At 39.7% G+C, this 16,359-nt stretch overlaps 1 protein-coding gene across 1 annotated transcript in view; it reads right to left on the reverse strand.

The window, feature by feature from the left end:
* Positions 1–1,004: 1,004 nt before the first annotated feature.
* LOC132397142 (potassium voltage-gated channel subfamily KQT member 1) overlaps positions 1,005–16,359 on the reverse strand; it is a 795,097-nt gene continuing 779,742 nt past the window's right edge. The window contains exon 17 of the mRNA XM_059975504.1: positions 1,005–5,072. Coding sequence (XP_059831487.1) covers positions 4,872–5,072 — 201 coding nt within the window. The 3' untranslated portion in view covers positions 1,005–4,871. The remainder of the gene's footprint in view (positions 5,073–16,359) is intronic.

Raw genomic sequence — 16,359 nt, forward strand, 5'->3', positions numbered from 1 at the left:
TGGCCTGCTGCGTTCCACCAGCATTTTGTGTGTGTTGATCAGAATGAGATACTTGCTGTCCCATACAAAAATTATGCAGTTCAATATTAAAACAGAATGACGCTGTGCCGGAGACACGAGAGTCCCATGACATTAGTAACTGTAACAGAATCATACACTGTGATGCTGAATAATAGCATTGGAATAGCAGCACTAATTAATACTGTCTTATTGTGATACAGTGACAATCTGTACTATGCTAAGGAATACATTGCACTCATTCTAATACTAATACATGGTTAGTGTTTTGCTACCGAACAACAGTATTTGTCATATGCTATTGAGTCAAATGCTTACAGGTTCAAAAACCATACAACCTACTATCTGTACTGTGACATTCTTGGATAAGTTTGACCTTAACCACCAAATGAAGGAACTGATGGAATGAGATCCAGTGCTTGTTTTGGGCTCTGTGCAATTTTACCCCTTCTCCTGACCTCAGTGTGAGAAAGGTGCCAATGGGTGCAGGAAGGGGAGAAAAGGCACATTGGGATCAAAACTGATTGACTCAAAGGGAGAGTGTGGAACGAGCGGCCAGCACAAGTGGTGCATGCAAGCTCGATTTCAACATTTGAAAAGTTTGGATAGGTACATGAATGGTAGGGGTATGGAAAGCTATGGTCCTGATGCAGGTCAATGGGAGTAGGCTGCTTAAATGGTATGGCATGGACTAGATGGGCCAAAGGGCCTTTTTCTGTCCTATATTTTACTAAGAAAGCAAACTAATGAATGGGAATCTTTACTTTGAAAGATAATTAAGTTTTAATTTGGGAATAAGTACGATTAACAATATTTCCCAAATCCTCCAAACTATATATAAAAATAGACAATGGTCAGTAAATCAGGCTAGGGAAAAAATGAAATTTAACTCTGCTGAATGTGCACATTGTTTCACGAGGGCCCCTTTCACAGGATTTTATGTGCTGTGTCAAGACAAGTGTCATTTAAAACCAGGCCACAATTAATAGAGCTTTTGCTTTTATTTGAGGCTTGATACCTAATTGGCATCTTCAAATTTATACACAATATTTGAGTTAAAAAAAGAAAGCATCTTATAAAATTGAGCTTATAAATCATAGCCTGAGTCCCAGGTAATTTGCTTCATCTGTAAGTAGGTTTGTGATCAGTACGTTTGCACTGGATTGATACGTAGGGAAAAGAGCTTAACGAGTCATTGAAATCTTAGTCGACTCAGCAGAGAGCCAAAGGATGTGTCAATGTGTGAGGAGAAGGATGAAGGCGAGGAAAGGAGATGGAATAGGTGAACAGATAGTGAAATGAAAAGAAACAGGCTGAAGCAGGAAGAGAATGGGAAGAGGAAGTTAAGGAACTGGTAGAGACTAAAAAGACAGAGAGATGCAAAGAATGATGATGGTGGAAAGACGAAACAGAAAGCAATGAAAGAGATAAAGGAGGTAGAAGGAAGAAAAACAGTGATGCTTCAAGAAGATTGTTAATCACCAATAACCTTAAGTGAAATTGGAAAGGCCAAAAATACTGGCATTGCCCATACCTTGTGAATGAATAAGGGGGAGGCTATTAGAGGAAGACAGGAATGAATGAAAGAAGGCTGAAAGAGGGTAGAACACAGAAGGAAGGGAGGAAAATGAGAAAGTGGCAAGGAAGGAATCAGTTATTATTAAAGTAATGGATGTAATTGAATCAATTTAATTTGATGAGTAAAATTTATAAAAATTACAATATACCCCAGGTTGTTTATATCAGTAAAAAATTTACAATATATATTGTTTTTTTAACACAAAGATAAAAGGACTCTTGAATCATTTTGTAGCTTGGCATGCCAGCATCAGTAGTTGCCAATTGCAAACAGATCCTTCTATACAGCATCAATAATCTTGGCAGGTACCAAATGATTTCATCCTTAAAAAGAAAATGATTAGTTATAGTGCTTTGTGCAATAATCATGGCATCATTTACACACTTGAGATGCAATGGATTTCATTGATTTTCTCTAGCTTCTTAGAATATCATCGATTCCCTGTTTTGCAAAGTCTTTTGAACTATATCTATGGTTGACACTATGGCTCCATTTTCATTTACACATTGTTCTCTCCCATCTCTCAAAGAGAGAGCACACATGAATCAGCTCCATAGAGGAAACTTTCAGGTTTGATTTCCAGGACTAATTTAGTTGAAGTATTATGCTCTTCAATTGTGAAAGCAGTCTTCTCTCATCCTTTTTCTTAATATCAATTTGTAGAGGGTTATGAGGGTGTTGGGTAGATGAATTATGGTCCATCACAATGATGTTCTAAATCTGAAGAACGCTCCTGTTTTTTTCCAGCACCTAGTGTTGCAAAAGCACAAAAGACAAAAATTTACTCATTCCTTCAGTTTCACCTAGCTGGTAAGGGACTGCCAATTTGGTAATCATTTCACACACTGCCACATGCCGAAAGTAGCAGGGGTCATCTAAATTGGAAGAATCATTCCTAAGGGATACAATGACAACATCACACTGTGGCATATGATGCAAGCCTTGCTCCGAACCTTAACAAGAAAGTTGATCTTGCAATGGATCCCAGTTAATCCCAATGTTGATGTTGTTAGATATCCACATGACTGTGGTTGTTTGGAATTGACTTTTTAACCCCTTGCCCTGTTCCAAGGTGCCAGAGTAAACTTTCCAGACCTACTTACTGCTTCCCTTATTCAAGGTAGCTGAGATTTAGCTCAATTATTTCCACAGACTTAATACCATAACTCATAAATATGATGCACAAAAAGTTCAAATGGAGATGCATGACTTGGGCACATTTGAATTTCTAACCTACTCACTGAATCATACAAATGTATGCTACTTACAGAAATCTTTTGGCCCATTATGTCAATATTGGCCAAATATAGACTTCAGTCAAGTTGCATTTTCTAGGCTTTCATGTATACTCTTGTAGGACATGACTGAAAATCCTCAGTGCTAAGCCCATCTCTTCAATGTCCCACCCAATTTTTACTTCAATTGATTTCAAAGTGATGGTATTTCTTCTGTGTCTGACTGTGGATTGTAGCTCATCCAATCATGAATTAATTTTATCTTCTAGGATAGCTGGAGCTGCTTGACCTTTATCATTCAACTGATCTTCTGATAAGCTGCTACAACAGGGCAACAGTAATTCCAGTAGCTTGTAGTCACAGACTATATTGGTTATTGACAAACAGTCTGGACTCATCGGTCTTTGGTTCCAGGATGACCTGACACCAGATTTGGAAAGACAGCATTTCACAAAGGCAGGTTAAATTTCAACCCAACATGTTACAGGACGCACCATCAGACTGATGGGTCCTTTGGAATCAATCGTTTGGGAGATTGTGCACTTTTCCTTCAATCTGTCTTATAACAATGACATTAAGGTTATAAAAATCAGCTGCAGAAAGATCGGAGGGGGCATAATATTGTGCACTGGTATATAATGGTGGACAGACATTGGCAAGGTCACTTCATTTGTGACTGAAGTATATGGAAGTAAAATCATGGCACAAATTTTAAATGGATGACTGTCATGTGCTTCTGATTCCAGTTTCCTGTAATGACGTGATTTTCCTCCAGGTGCTCTGATTTTCTCCTACATCCCAAAGGGCTGTGGGCTGGTGGGTTGCTGGCCACTGCAACAAGCACCAAGCATGTGGATGCGCACTGGAATCTGAGGGGATTTGGTGAGTAGGCGGAGAGAATGGGTTGCAGGAAAAATCAGATTGGGAATGAGAAGGCGAGTCCTTTAAGCTAGTTTAATCGCATCATCTGAAATGACCCACTTCCAGGTCTTAAGGTAATTTGGACATCATGCTGTCAGAAATCCCCAGAGTGAATTCCTTGAAATCAGTGAGCATTGAAATATAAAACCACTTTACGTCAAATGGAAGAGGATGCTCACTAATGGAGACTAGGATAACCGCAGACTCGAGAACTAGAAAAACCCTTGTAAATTAATCTCTGGTTGTAGTTACAGTCTGGGGGATGGTCTGCTATTGCAACTAAAAGGAGAAGTGTGGCTCCAGAGGTAGCAACTGACTTGCCTGAAGATATTCAAAAATAAAAGAGAGAAGTGAAACTATCATAATAATCGAAGTGAAGTGTGGATTACTGTAGCTTTAGAAGAACATACTTATCCCTTTATGGTGCTGAAAACAAAACAGCAACCTGGCCTATCTGGAATGAACTGGGATAAATATTTTTGAGAATTTATCAATGCTCATCAACCCTCTGGGTTTTTGGAGATTTACATGCGATATAAATTGCCTGTGCATTTCTTCTCCTGTCAGTCTACCTGCACAGCAGAATGAACGAAAGAGACAGTGAATTTTCACAGTTATGCTGTCACTGAGCAGTTTGGGGAAGATTGTACTGACACTGAGTTAGTGTTCATACATCTTTCATCAACCATACAATATTTTGAATTTTGCATTTAAAACAAATCTACTCTAAAAAGGATTACAATTTTCTTAACATTGAGTGCTACCAGTCCTCCAGTCTTACAGACAGTCAAAGCACTGCCTTCACATTTTCCTAAACAAGTAACCAGAGGGGTGTTTGAAATGTGCTTGGGCAATGTCCAACAGAATGCTACGAAGAACTCTGTAAAACCAATGGAGTCCATCAACCAGAATCAGAAGGGACATTTATGTCAAGGAGGCAGATGGAGTTTAATCATGGGCTGGTTTCAAGTTTCACACACTTGTTCAGTGCACTGTCAGCTCCTGAAGGTTAGTGTCAGTTATGTGTATAACCTTGAGGCTTACTACACAAGCATCCAAATGGTCTCTCTTGCAATCTCGTGAATGTGGTTGAACTTGAAACACCAGAGGAACGAGGATTAGGCCATGTTGTCTTGGTCGTTTCTATGCACGGTCAGCTGCTCATAGCTGGGCAGAGAGCTGTGTCTCGAGGCAACACCTTGTGAAACAGTTCCCTGCGGCAGTCGGTGAGCCTGCAAGTGCGAATGGCCCTCCTGGTTAGCAACCAATCGGTGCAGCATGTCCGTGATGGTGTTTAGCTTCTGATCCATGTCCACGACCTACCAGAGAGAAAAAAGAAACACAGTTTCTCAGTGGAGGGCAACAAAAGAGGAAGACTGCAGTCGGCTGGTGTGAGCATCGGAAACAGAAACAGGTTTATTATCACATCGATTCTCTGTGATGTGAAGGTTGGTGATTTGCAGCAGCAGTATAATGCATAGACATACATGGAAAATGACCAAAAAATACAAAATAAATTATTAATGCAAAAGAAAGGAATAATGAGGCAACTTCACTAAGTTTTGATATTGGACACCTCTCAGAATTTCAGAGCATCCCCAAGCATAAGGCAGCCATTCGGAGGACTTTAAACATTGACTCTGGTGTTTCCAATTCGCACACTGCAGGGCCTCACAGACTGAACTGTGATAATGGCCCGCTAACTTGCTTTTGTTGTGAAGCTGGTGGAAGGTTAATTATTACTAACCATAGTCTCATTGTTTTTATATTGTGTGTTTTCACCCGTTCTTCCTCGTTTTTCAGGGAAGGGGGATTCGGGGGCCGATGTTCTTGTAGTTTTTTGTGAGGAGAGGTGGGTTTCGAGGGCTGATGTTCTTGTAGCGATTTTGTCAGATTTTTTGTACAGGGAGAGGGGGATTTGGGGGCCAGTGTTCTTGCGTTTCATGGGGGAGAGGGTTTGGGGAGGCGATGATGATGGTGTTACTATTCTTTTTTTATGTCAGGTGGAATTGGTTTGCTGTTTCTCTGTGAACTGACTTCCATGGTTTTCTTTGTTTCGTGGCTCTATGGAGAAAACAAATCTCAGAGTTGTGTACTGCATATATACTTTCAGAATAAATGATCTGAACCTTTTGAACTTTTATTGGCCAGCATGCCAAGGAGAATTCCCCTGCTTTTCTTGTGCTATGTGATCTTTTCCACCCACCTGTAACTACAAATGAGGACTTGGTTGTCCAAAGAAAGTTACTTCCAATAGCATTATAGCACTCAATACCCTGTGTAAGGCTACGTCCACACTACACCGGATAAATCCGTAACTGAAGCTTTCTCTCTTCGTTTTTACCCTCCGTCCACACTGAAACGGCGTTTACATCCCCTGAAAATGTAGATTTTCAGAAACACCTTCCAGAGTGTGTAAATTTGAAAATGCCGGATTGGCCGGAGCAGTGTGGACGGGGTAACCGGAGAAATCTAAAAATGCTGTCATGACGTGCCGGAACAGATGGTGACGGCAGTGCACCATTTCATTGTTTTCTTGAACGCAACCTAACAATTTCAGAACAAACGGCAATAAAACTGAAGCCCGAAGAGTTAGAAATGTACTCACCAAATACTTTGACCCATAACTTACTGAATAAATAAGTATACTGACTTTGCCTTGTTTTCTGTCCTTGCTTGTATGAAGGTGATTTACCCATTTATGCAAGTACTTCTCTGACAATAGATGTGTGACAGCCTAATGTAACATTGTGTGGAAATACAAGATAACACTGATGCAGACATATTTTATACATTTAACAAGGGGATTTATTAATGCAACAAAGTCAGTCAGTTTTTCAATGTTCGTCGTCAGCCAGTTCATACTGTCCGTGAACTCCCTGTCGGTTGCCTCCATACGCTCCAGTATTTGTTTTTTCTTCCTCCTGCATGTGAGCCAACAGCTGTCCATTGTTTAAGTTTTTCTAGTCTGTAACTGAACAAATGCGCACCAAGTCTTTCACGGCGAGATTCGACACCAAACATGTCACCTATTTTCGGTAGTCTTGTCCTGCACGTGCGCAGTAGGAGGAGATTCACCGAAATATCCATTTTAATGTGGACAGAGATTTTTAAAAAAACACTTAGTGTGGATGCCTATCTTTTTTACTTGAAATCGGCATTTTCAAAATTATCCGGTCTAGTGTGGACATAGCCTAAGTGTCTGATCTGCCATCCAACAGCAGTGCTGCCGCTGTGTAATTCAGCCAACAACTGCTTACTGATGTTGAGTAAAAGACCTACATCCTGATAAATCTCCTTAGTTTAAGAGAATAATTAGTAAAGTTTGAAGTGTATTTATTATCAAGGTATGTATACTATCTATAACTTTGAGCTTCGTCTCCTTACAGGCAGCCACTAAACAAAGAAACCCAATAGAACCTGTTAAAAATAGACCATCAAACACCGAAAGTGTGGAAAAACCAAACTGTGCAAACAACAAAAACTAGAACAATGGAAGTTCACGAACGAGTCCACAGCCGCAAGGTCAGTCATCACTGTAGCTGATCCAGTAGCCCGTTAATTGCAGGGCACAGCCTCAGTTCAGTGTAGAGATGAATAAACCTCATGGGGCAGCGAGCCGAACAAGTCCATCTGGCTCTGACACCTTGACCTTTTCTTTTTGGCCCAGAACTTAATTCATCCAGAACTCAGCTTGTTCCTCACTCTCTGGCCCAGGCCCTGATATTTTGCTACGCTCTGGGGCCTGAGCCCCACAGTCTCAAGTCAGTCAGTAGCCAACCTTTCCAATTCAGCCTGGCATTTAAATTGATGAAACCATGGGTCACTCCTTGCCTGCCGCTTCAATACACTACTGCGCCTGGACTCCGCCACCTCGATTCGGCCTGTAGCCAACCAGTCCAATTTGGCTCACCGCTTAAGTTGATCATACTTCGGGTCCTCCCTGCACCTGGGCCCTGCTGCCTCAGCTCTGCCTCACCTTGGTTCTGTTGCATCGAATCATCTCCAAGACAGGTCCAGCAATAACAAAACATTGGCTCATTCCCTACTCTTATGCCTGGGCCCCACCACTTCAATTTAACCCATACGTACCACACCGCAACTGTCCTGCATCTTTGAGACTTTAGTTCACACCACAAAAATGTCAGGTTGTTCAGACAGTTCAAAAGCTCCAAAAGGGAGTTACAGGCTACTGGGCTGCAGTGGTCATTTACCAAAAAAAGTATGACAGTAAAGTAGATAGTAGTTTTGTTTGTGTTTTTTTTCTGCTGACAAGAATCTCATGTGGATAGGGTGGTGAAGAAAGCTTTTGGTATGCTGTCCTTTATAAATCAGAGCACTGAGTATAGGAGTTGGGATGTAATGTTAAAATTGTACAAGGCATTGGTGGGGCCAAATTTGGAGTATTGTTTACAGTCCTGGTCACCAAATTATAGGAAAGATGTCAACAAAATAGAGAGAGTACAGAGGAGATTTACTAGAATGTCACCTGGGTTTCAGCACCTAAGTTACAGGGAAAGCTTTAACAAGTTAGGTCTTTATTCTTTGGACCGAAGAAGGTTGAGGGGGGACTTGATAGAGGTATTTAAAATTATGAGGGGAATAGATAGAGTTGACGTGGATAGGCTTTTTCCATTGAGAGATTCAAACAAGAGGACGTTAGTTGAGAGTTAAGGGGCAAAAGTTTAGGGGAACACGAGGGGGAACTTCTTTACTCAGAGAGTGGTAGCTGTGTGGAATGAGCTTCCAGTAGAAGTGGTAGAGGCAGGTTCGATTTTGTCATTAAAAAAAATTGGATAGGCATATGGACAGGAAAGGAATGGAGGGTTATGGGTTGAGTGCAGGTCGGTGGGACTAGGTGAGAGTAAGCATTCGGCATGGACTAGGAGGGCCAAGATGGCTTGTTTCCATGCTGTAACTATAATATGGTTATATGTTATAAGAAGTCACTATACTTCACCAGCGACAACTTAAACCGGAAGATTTAATTTTTAAATCAGTCTGCAAACTCCACACATTGGGAATGGTTTGATATGGTTTTCCTTCTCAGAACAAACAAAATTTCTAAGGCTCAACAAAGAGGTGACAGGAGATCTCCCATGAAAAATTGCTCCTAAAGCAGGATTTCTCAACCTTCTTTATGACATGGACCCTACCATTAACTAAAGGGTCCCCAGGTTAGAAACCCCTGCCTTGAAGTTAGTTTCCTTGGGTCTTGGAACATTACAGTAGCCTGCACAGTCTCAAATAATCATTACGGACATCACCATACTCAGAATCAGAATCAGGTTTAACATCATTGGCATGTCAAGATATTTTCTGTTTTGTGGCAGCAGTACAATGCCATACGTAATAATAAAAAAACCTACAAATTATATATCACTGAATTCATAATTTAATTAAAGAAGTAGTGCAAATAGAGACAAAAAATGTTGAGGTAATTTTAATTGTCCATTCAGAAATCTGATAGCAGAGGGAAAGAAGACATTTTGAAACACCGAGTGTGCATCTTCAGATCCCTGCACCTCCACTTTGACATTAGCAATGAGAAGAAGGCACGTCCTGGGTGGCGGGGTCCTTAATGATGGATGCTGCTTCTTTAATGAGGCTAGTGCTCATGATGGAGCCGGCTGAGTTTACAACTTTCTGCAGCTTTTTCGAATCCGGTGTGGCCGCTCCATACCAGACGGTGACACAACCAGTTAGGATGCTCGCCAGAGTACACCTGTAGAAATTAGCGAGTGTCTTTGGTGACTTACCGAGTCTTCTCAAACTCTCAATGAAATATAACGGTTGTCATTCCTTTTTTGTGACTGCATCGATTTTTTGAGTCCACGAAAGATCCTCAGACGGCTATGGTCTAACTGCAGGTAGGTGGGCTTGGCAGAAAAATTGTTTGGCATAGACAAGATAGGCCAATGTGCTGCAATGCGGTATTTTTCTAAGTCACATGTCATACTGGAAAGATATTGATGATCCTTCATTACTTCAGAGATAAAATCCATGACTGGTTGAGTGCTATTTTTGTCACAAGGCAGTGGCTCATCACAACCTTCTCCGGGACAATGATGTTTGGAAAAAAGTGCTGCTATCACACATATCCTGTAACACGAATAAAAATTAGGAGCTGATACGCCCTTGTTGCTGTGGTGGTAGAAGAAGGATGCAATGTTGCAGACTGATTTGGATATGCAAGATGGTGAAGTCTACTTAAGGATTGCCCATGAAAGGAAAACCACTGTGTTCTTGTTATATATGGAGAGCCATATATAGTGAGAAATGGTTCCCACAGATTACATGGTTCAGGTACAGCACGGGACAGAGAGTCTCTGAAAATGTAAACAAAGTAGTGCCTGCTACTTGTTTACCATGATGCCTTTGAACATTTTATTCTTTTGAAGGTATTATATAAACTGCAAGTTGCTGTAGCTTTATGTTAAACAGTTAAAAGACCAGCTTGGGCATGTTTTTTTCTCTTTTGCTCCTCTGAGGGAACAAACACTTTTGTGTTAATCGTCACGTGGTTTAAACAAATTGCAGATTACAGCACATTTTTTCCCAAGACCCAGTCTTTTCTCCCATAACCTGCCCAGGTAATTTATTTTGATTATAGAAAATAGGTTTTATGCAAACAGGGGAGTCAATAGGCAGAGCATTTCACAGTGTGGGAGGTGGGAGAGTCAGCATTGTTTGACCAGGTGTACCAGTAAGATTAGCGTTCTGCCTCAGTTGCAGGCCAGTGCTCACGAGCTGTTTTAATTACCAGCTAAGCTGGGGTTTGGGACCAGGTGCAAATCCCTACCCCTGCTGTTCCTTTCAAATACATAATACAGTCTACAGTTTAATATTGATGTTCTGCATTGACAATGTAATTGGAATTGTGTGAAAATGGGACTTCCAATGTTACCAGACTGGCCAGGGATAGTTCATTGAAAGCCTGACTTTCTGACAGGGAATCTTGATAGCTAGGTATGTATGTTCAATCTGAGAAAATGGACAGCATCTGGGGTTAACACCTTATCAGAAGATTGGTACCTCAATCAGTAGAAGTGTCCCTTAATGTCACATTAGAACCCTTAAATCTCTGAATCAGAAGCAAAGGTGTTGGCAACTAGCAATAGTGAACTCTAAATCATTACATAATAACAAACTATGAAATAAATAATACTTCTTATTTTAAAAAAAATGACAGTGACGGTGCTACTGGCTCATTTTCCAGGCTGTGTTTAATTCTTAACAGCACCTCTAATAAAATACGAAGAAAATATTTAAATGCCATGCAGGAACTACATTCTGGAGGAGTCCAGTCAGGTGGCCTAGGGCGCTGCTATTTCTGAGCTTTGTGCCTCCCCCTGAGAGCAGTTTCCATTATAGTCAATGGCAAAGCTTGGGTTTCAGTCAGATCCCTGCCCTGAAAAGGAACATTCAGCCGGTGCCCATGAATCTGACTCTACTTCCCCTTATCTCATCTCATCTTTCACTAGTCTGTGCCTTGTGGCAGGTCACTGCATTGGAATGTTTAAATATTACAGGTGCAGATCTTTTTTGCTAATGGTTTTTATACTCATTGATGACTTGTTTTCCTAACCAGACCCACACATAAGCTATCCACTTACCGATCTCTCGTATGCATGTTATTTACACTAAATTATGTTGAACACTAAAGCCCACACTCCATATCTGCTATGGATAAATGCACCAGAGTGCCAATTGTCCCATCACTAACTTTGCATTTTACAGGGGAAAGATTGAATCAATTACACCAGCTCTTCACCTTTTCTAGACATGGCACAAATTTGTTGGTAGCACCTTCAGCTCTGGTTGAAGATTGCGAGTTTGAATCCAACTACAGAGCCTCAACGTATCGTTGGGTAACAAGTATGAGCATTTTCATAGTAGGAATTGGAGAGCAGATTTATTTTCACACTACCTACTACTCTTGAGGCCAGTTGAAATATCCCTGATAACCATTCCAAGTTGTCAGTTACCGCAGGAGTTGGCCACTTGATTCTTAGGACCAGCCCTGCCATTCAATATGATCATGGTTGACCTACTCCATGCATATAATTCCCTGTAGCTCTCAATTTTCTGATCTTAAAAGCATGTATCTGCCTCTTCTTTGAATCCCTCCAATGAATGGCCTGGCCACCACAATCCTGAGTACGTAATTGAAGAGATTCAATTTCCTCTGCAAGAAGCAATTCTTGCACACCTCAGTTTTAAGTGACCACTATCCCTCATGAAGATGGATGAAAATTTACTCTTATTTACTGAATCATCCAAGGTACTTTGCAAGAACCTTATTGGACAGAATTTGGCACCTAGCTACGCAGTGATGGAGATGACCAGAAGACAGGTCAAAGCACTGGATCTTAAGGACTCATTTAAAGGAAGGAAGGAACATGGAAAGCAGACACATTTAGAGAGGGAGTTACAGAGCTTAAATATCAAGTGGTCAGAAACAGTGAAGTCATTAACTTTCGAGTTGCATCAGATGTAGGAGTTAGAAGAACTCCAATATCTTGTAAGACTGGTGGGTTGGAGAAGGTTACTGATATCAGGAACAGGTAAGACCGTGTATAAATTTAAAAAGAATGGTTATATTAAAATAAAAGTTTTGCTTAATTAGGCAAATGTAGGGTAGTAGGTAAAACAGTGATGGGTGAATGTGACTGCGGCTTACAGTCATACTTATACAGCATAGAGAAAAAACCTTTGGTCCATTTTGACCAAGAAATGAGAGGTTCTGCAGATGCTGGAAATCTTGAGCAACACACACAAAATGCAGGAGGAACTCGGTAGGTCAACACTATCTATGGAGGGGAATTCATAGATACCTTTTGTCTGTTGCTCAGGATTTCCAGCATCTGCAGAATCTCTCATGTCTCTGCTTTGCTGCTCCACTGTAAATTTTCTTCAGGGTATATGCAGATGAGGATTTCCTCCGTTCTTTTTGGCCCAAAACGTCAACTCCGCATTTCCCCCTATAGGTGCTACCTGACCTGCTGAGTTCCTCCAGTATTTGTGTGTGTTGCTCACATCGACCAAGTTGCATACCTGAGCTAGCCCCATTTTACTGTGTTTGGCTCGTATACTTTGCAACCTTTCCTATCCTTGTATGTGTTAGTGCAGAGAGGGTTTAATTAAGTATTATTTTGCAATGGTAAGTCACTGGAATCTAGTTGGAAATACATTTGAACAGCAAAGACTAGAGAGCATGGACAAAGATTTTACCAACACATGAACTAAGGCAAAGCTTTGGTAGGGTAGAGTTATAGATATATCAACAACTTGATTTCATGTTGCTATAGACATGTCTTGAAATTCTTATGTCTCGTTTGCAAAAAGTTTGGCTTAACTTTGGGCCGGTTTCAGGAAGAGTGATGAAGTCAATGTCTGGGAAATGGATCACTCCAGGTTAGAAACATTACAGACCCCATTTCAATAGTTTAAGAATAACACAAGTTCTCTCAATGTTGTGAATTAAGTTTTTCTCTCAATGCCAGTAAAGCTAGATTAACCATGTCTTAATGTTTGTGTGACCTTAAAATGCACCAAATGATTTTATAGAATAGCATTGACCATTCCATCTCAAAGTAACTTACTCGTATAAGAAACATTGATCTATTTTTGAAATAGGTGTAAAAATAGCAGAAAAAGTATTTTATATGATCCATTTTGCTAAGCAATTCTGTGCCTGACAGAATTTGCACACAAGCATTTCGGATAGAATGTCTCAGTTATCTTTTCTGTGGATAAAACTATCTTGCCGATTTACATCACAAGATTTACCACTTTGTAAATGATAAATGTACTCAATCTCACCATTTGTGTTTTTTTATATGACTCCACGTGCCACATCCTACCCATTGGGAACTTGTAACAATGGTTTAGATCCTTCCCACACTTCCATGTTTGAATTAGCTAACAACCACATATGCCTGCTTCCATCTGGTCTCCTCAGATTGTTTGGTTGGTTTGTGCAATGCCTGGCACAGACCCAGATCATTGCAAATATAAAGTATTGCTTCCTGGATGAGCTACAGGGAGCTCGTGTTTCTTGTTGAGGATGGACAGCAGCTGAACTGCTGTGATTCTACAAAACTCCATGTCAAGAAACCCTGCAGTAAAAGGTACAGCAAGAAAAACTGATAAAACATCTGCCATCTGTGGGGGCAGCATGACCTTGGGAAGGAAGTGCAAAAAAATTGCAAAATTAAAGAGGAATATTTGAGAATATGAGATGTTCTTTTCTTACTTTACAAAACTGCAGGTAGCCATTAATCCATCTAATTCACTCTTTCAACCAGTAGCCTCATCACAGTTCTAAAGGTTGCTTCCTACATTGAGTTGCTCTTCTTTTATTCACTGGGAACTGCAAATGATGAGTTAACATCAATCATTTTGTTTCAAACCTGGCAGGTAACCAGTTCACCAATTCTAGATTGTCTCAATAAGAAAAAGTCATCCAAAGTTCTGTATCTAGAGCATATTATCCAAACCATGTAACTTCTCATCTCTTCCTCCAGCTCCTTTTCCTCTGTCTCCTTTTCAGAGAGTGAAATCTCACCTTCCCTGATATGGAGGGTCCACAACTGAGTTGGTCTCACTAGGCAAAGGTTTAACTATTAGATTAGATCGGGTAAACAGAGGGAAGAGTTTCTGATTCCTAGAAGTTTCAACTTTGGCTGAAAAACAAGGCTGTGGTAACAAGGTGGAGTGGAGGGGGTTGTGGAATTGCTGACGGGAGAGTGTGAGGATAAACTTTTAATGCAGAGAAGAATTTGATCTGGAAGTGACTGCCTGCAGGATGGCGTAAGCAGAACTTTCAAAGTGGAATTGTACTGGTGCTTGAGAGAGAGTAACACACGCAAAATGCTGGAGGAACTCAGCCAGTCAGGCAGAGAGAAACTTGCTCGGTGGTGGAGAAATTAGAGGAGAGAGGGAGTGACAAGATTCAATGAGCTGGTATATATCCAATGAGCTTCCTTCTGCGTTCAAACAGCTCATTGACTTATATGTCACCTCCCATGTCTGAATCATGAACATAATGATAATGACTTCATTTGAAATTTTTGGGATTTCCTGTCTGCTTTTGCAACCCTACCATTTCTTTACATTTTATCAGCAAAAATTGCCAAGCAATAACAAAATATTAAATCCACTACATTCATGTTCTGTGGTACAACTTCCCCACTTCCATCTGAAAATGTCTGAGTATCCTACTGCAGCCAGTTTTGACTCCTGAATAGCCAAAATAAAGCTACGTTCATATTCCCTACTGTACATTTCAGTATGTTTCCCCCGGAACTCTTATCAGATTCATTTCACTCTACTGTTTGACTCCGTAGATCTCTCATTCCTATTCTGCCCCATGACAGTTACAATTTTATTTTATATATTATTTGCAATAGTCAATTCCCTTTTAATCTGCAGTTTTTTCACTTTTGCCTTTTGGTCTCAAAATTTTCAGAAAAAATAACAATACGGTATATTGTAGAACAAAATATACCACTGGAATATGATTATTGCACATAGGTAATTAGAATATAGTTAGGGAGACATATAGCACAGAAACAGACCCCTTGGCTCACCACGTCTGTGCTGATCATGAAGAACCTATGTTTTGTAACTCCATAACATTAAACTAATCAGAAGAAAAACACGAAAGCCCAGGAATGAAACTTGAATGAGAATATTTGTTAATTAACTCTTCAAAAGTCATCAATCGACCATCACAAAATAAATCTGTAAAAGAACGGATCCCTTTACTTCTCCATAGGAGAAAAACGGGATTGGTTATTGAAGGTTTAAATAAAAAGTTTCAATATAAAAAACTTTTATACCGATTTTAAATTTTAAAATTAAAAAAATTGCGAAACTGAAACCAAATCCATAAGGACTGTTTAATAACAGAGTAAAGATTAAAATTTGGAAATTTAGAGAGTTGTAGAGGTAGTGGAGCTCCTAATATTGAAGTTAAAAAAAATTGTTTAACAGCTTTTAATTCCAAATCAACCCATGGTGGTTTTTGGCACTTGTCAAGCCAATATAGCCAAAAACATAATTGATATTAACAGCCCGATAATACTGTCTTAAATTAGAAGGTGCAAGTCCACCATCTTTTTTAGATTTTTGTAAATTATACTTATTAATTCTTGGTCTTTTATTGTTCCAAATAAAGGAAGAAATAAGAGAGCCAGTTTGATCAAAAAAATTTTTAGTTAAAAAGATAGGTATATTTTGGAAAATATATAAAAATCTAGGTAAAATCATCATTTTCACAGCATGGATATGACCTATTAAAGAGAGAGTAAGTGATTTCCATCTAGAAAATAATTGTTTCATGGAGTCCATTAAAGGAACTATATTAGCTTTATAAAGATCTTTATATTTTTTTAGTAATTATAATATCTAAATATTTAAAAGTATTAATAATTCTAAAAGGAATATCATTATATATAAAAACGGATCAAATTTCTGCTGAAGATCAACAGATGCTTGATGCTCCAATTACCAAGCATGAAATTCAGAAAGCTATTTTATTAATGCAATCAGGTAAAGCTCCCGGACTTGATGGTTATTCGGTAGGATCTTACAATAAAA

This window comes from Hypanus sabinus, chromosome 7, assembly GCF_030144855.1.
Source record: "Hypanus sabinus isolate sHypSab1 chromosome 7, sHypSab1.hap1, whole genome shotgun sequence".
Taxonomy (NCBI): Eukaryota; Metazoa; Chordata; class Chondrichthyes; order Myliobatiformes; family Dasyatidae; genus Hypanus; species Hypanus sabinus.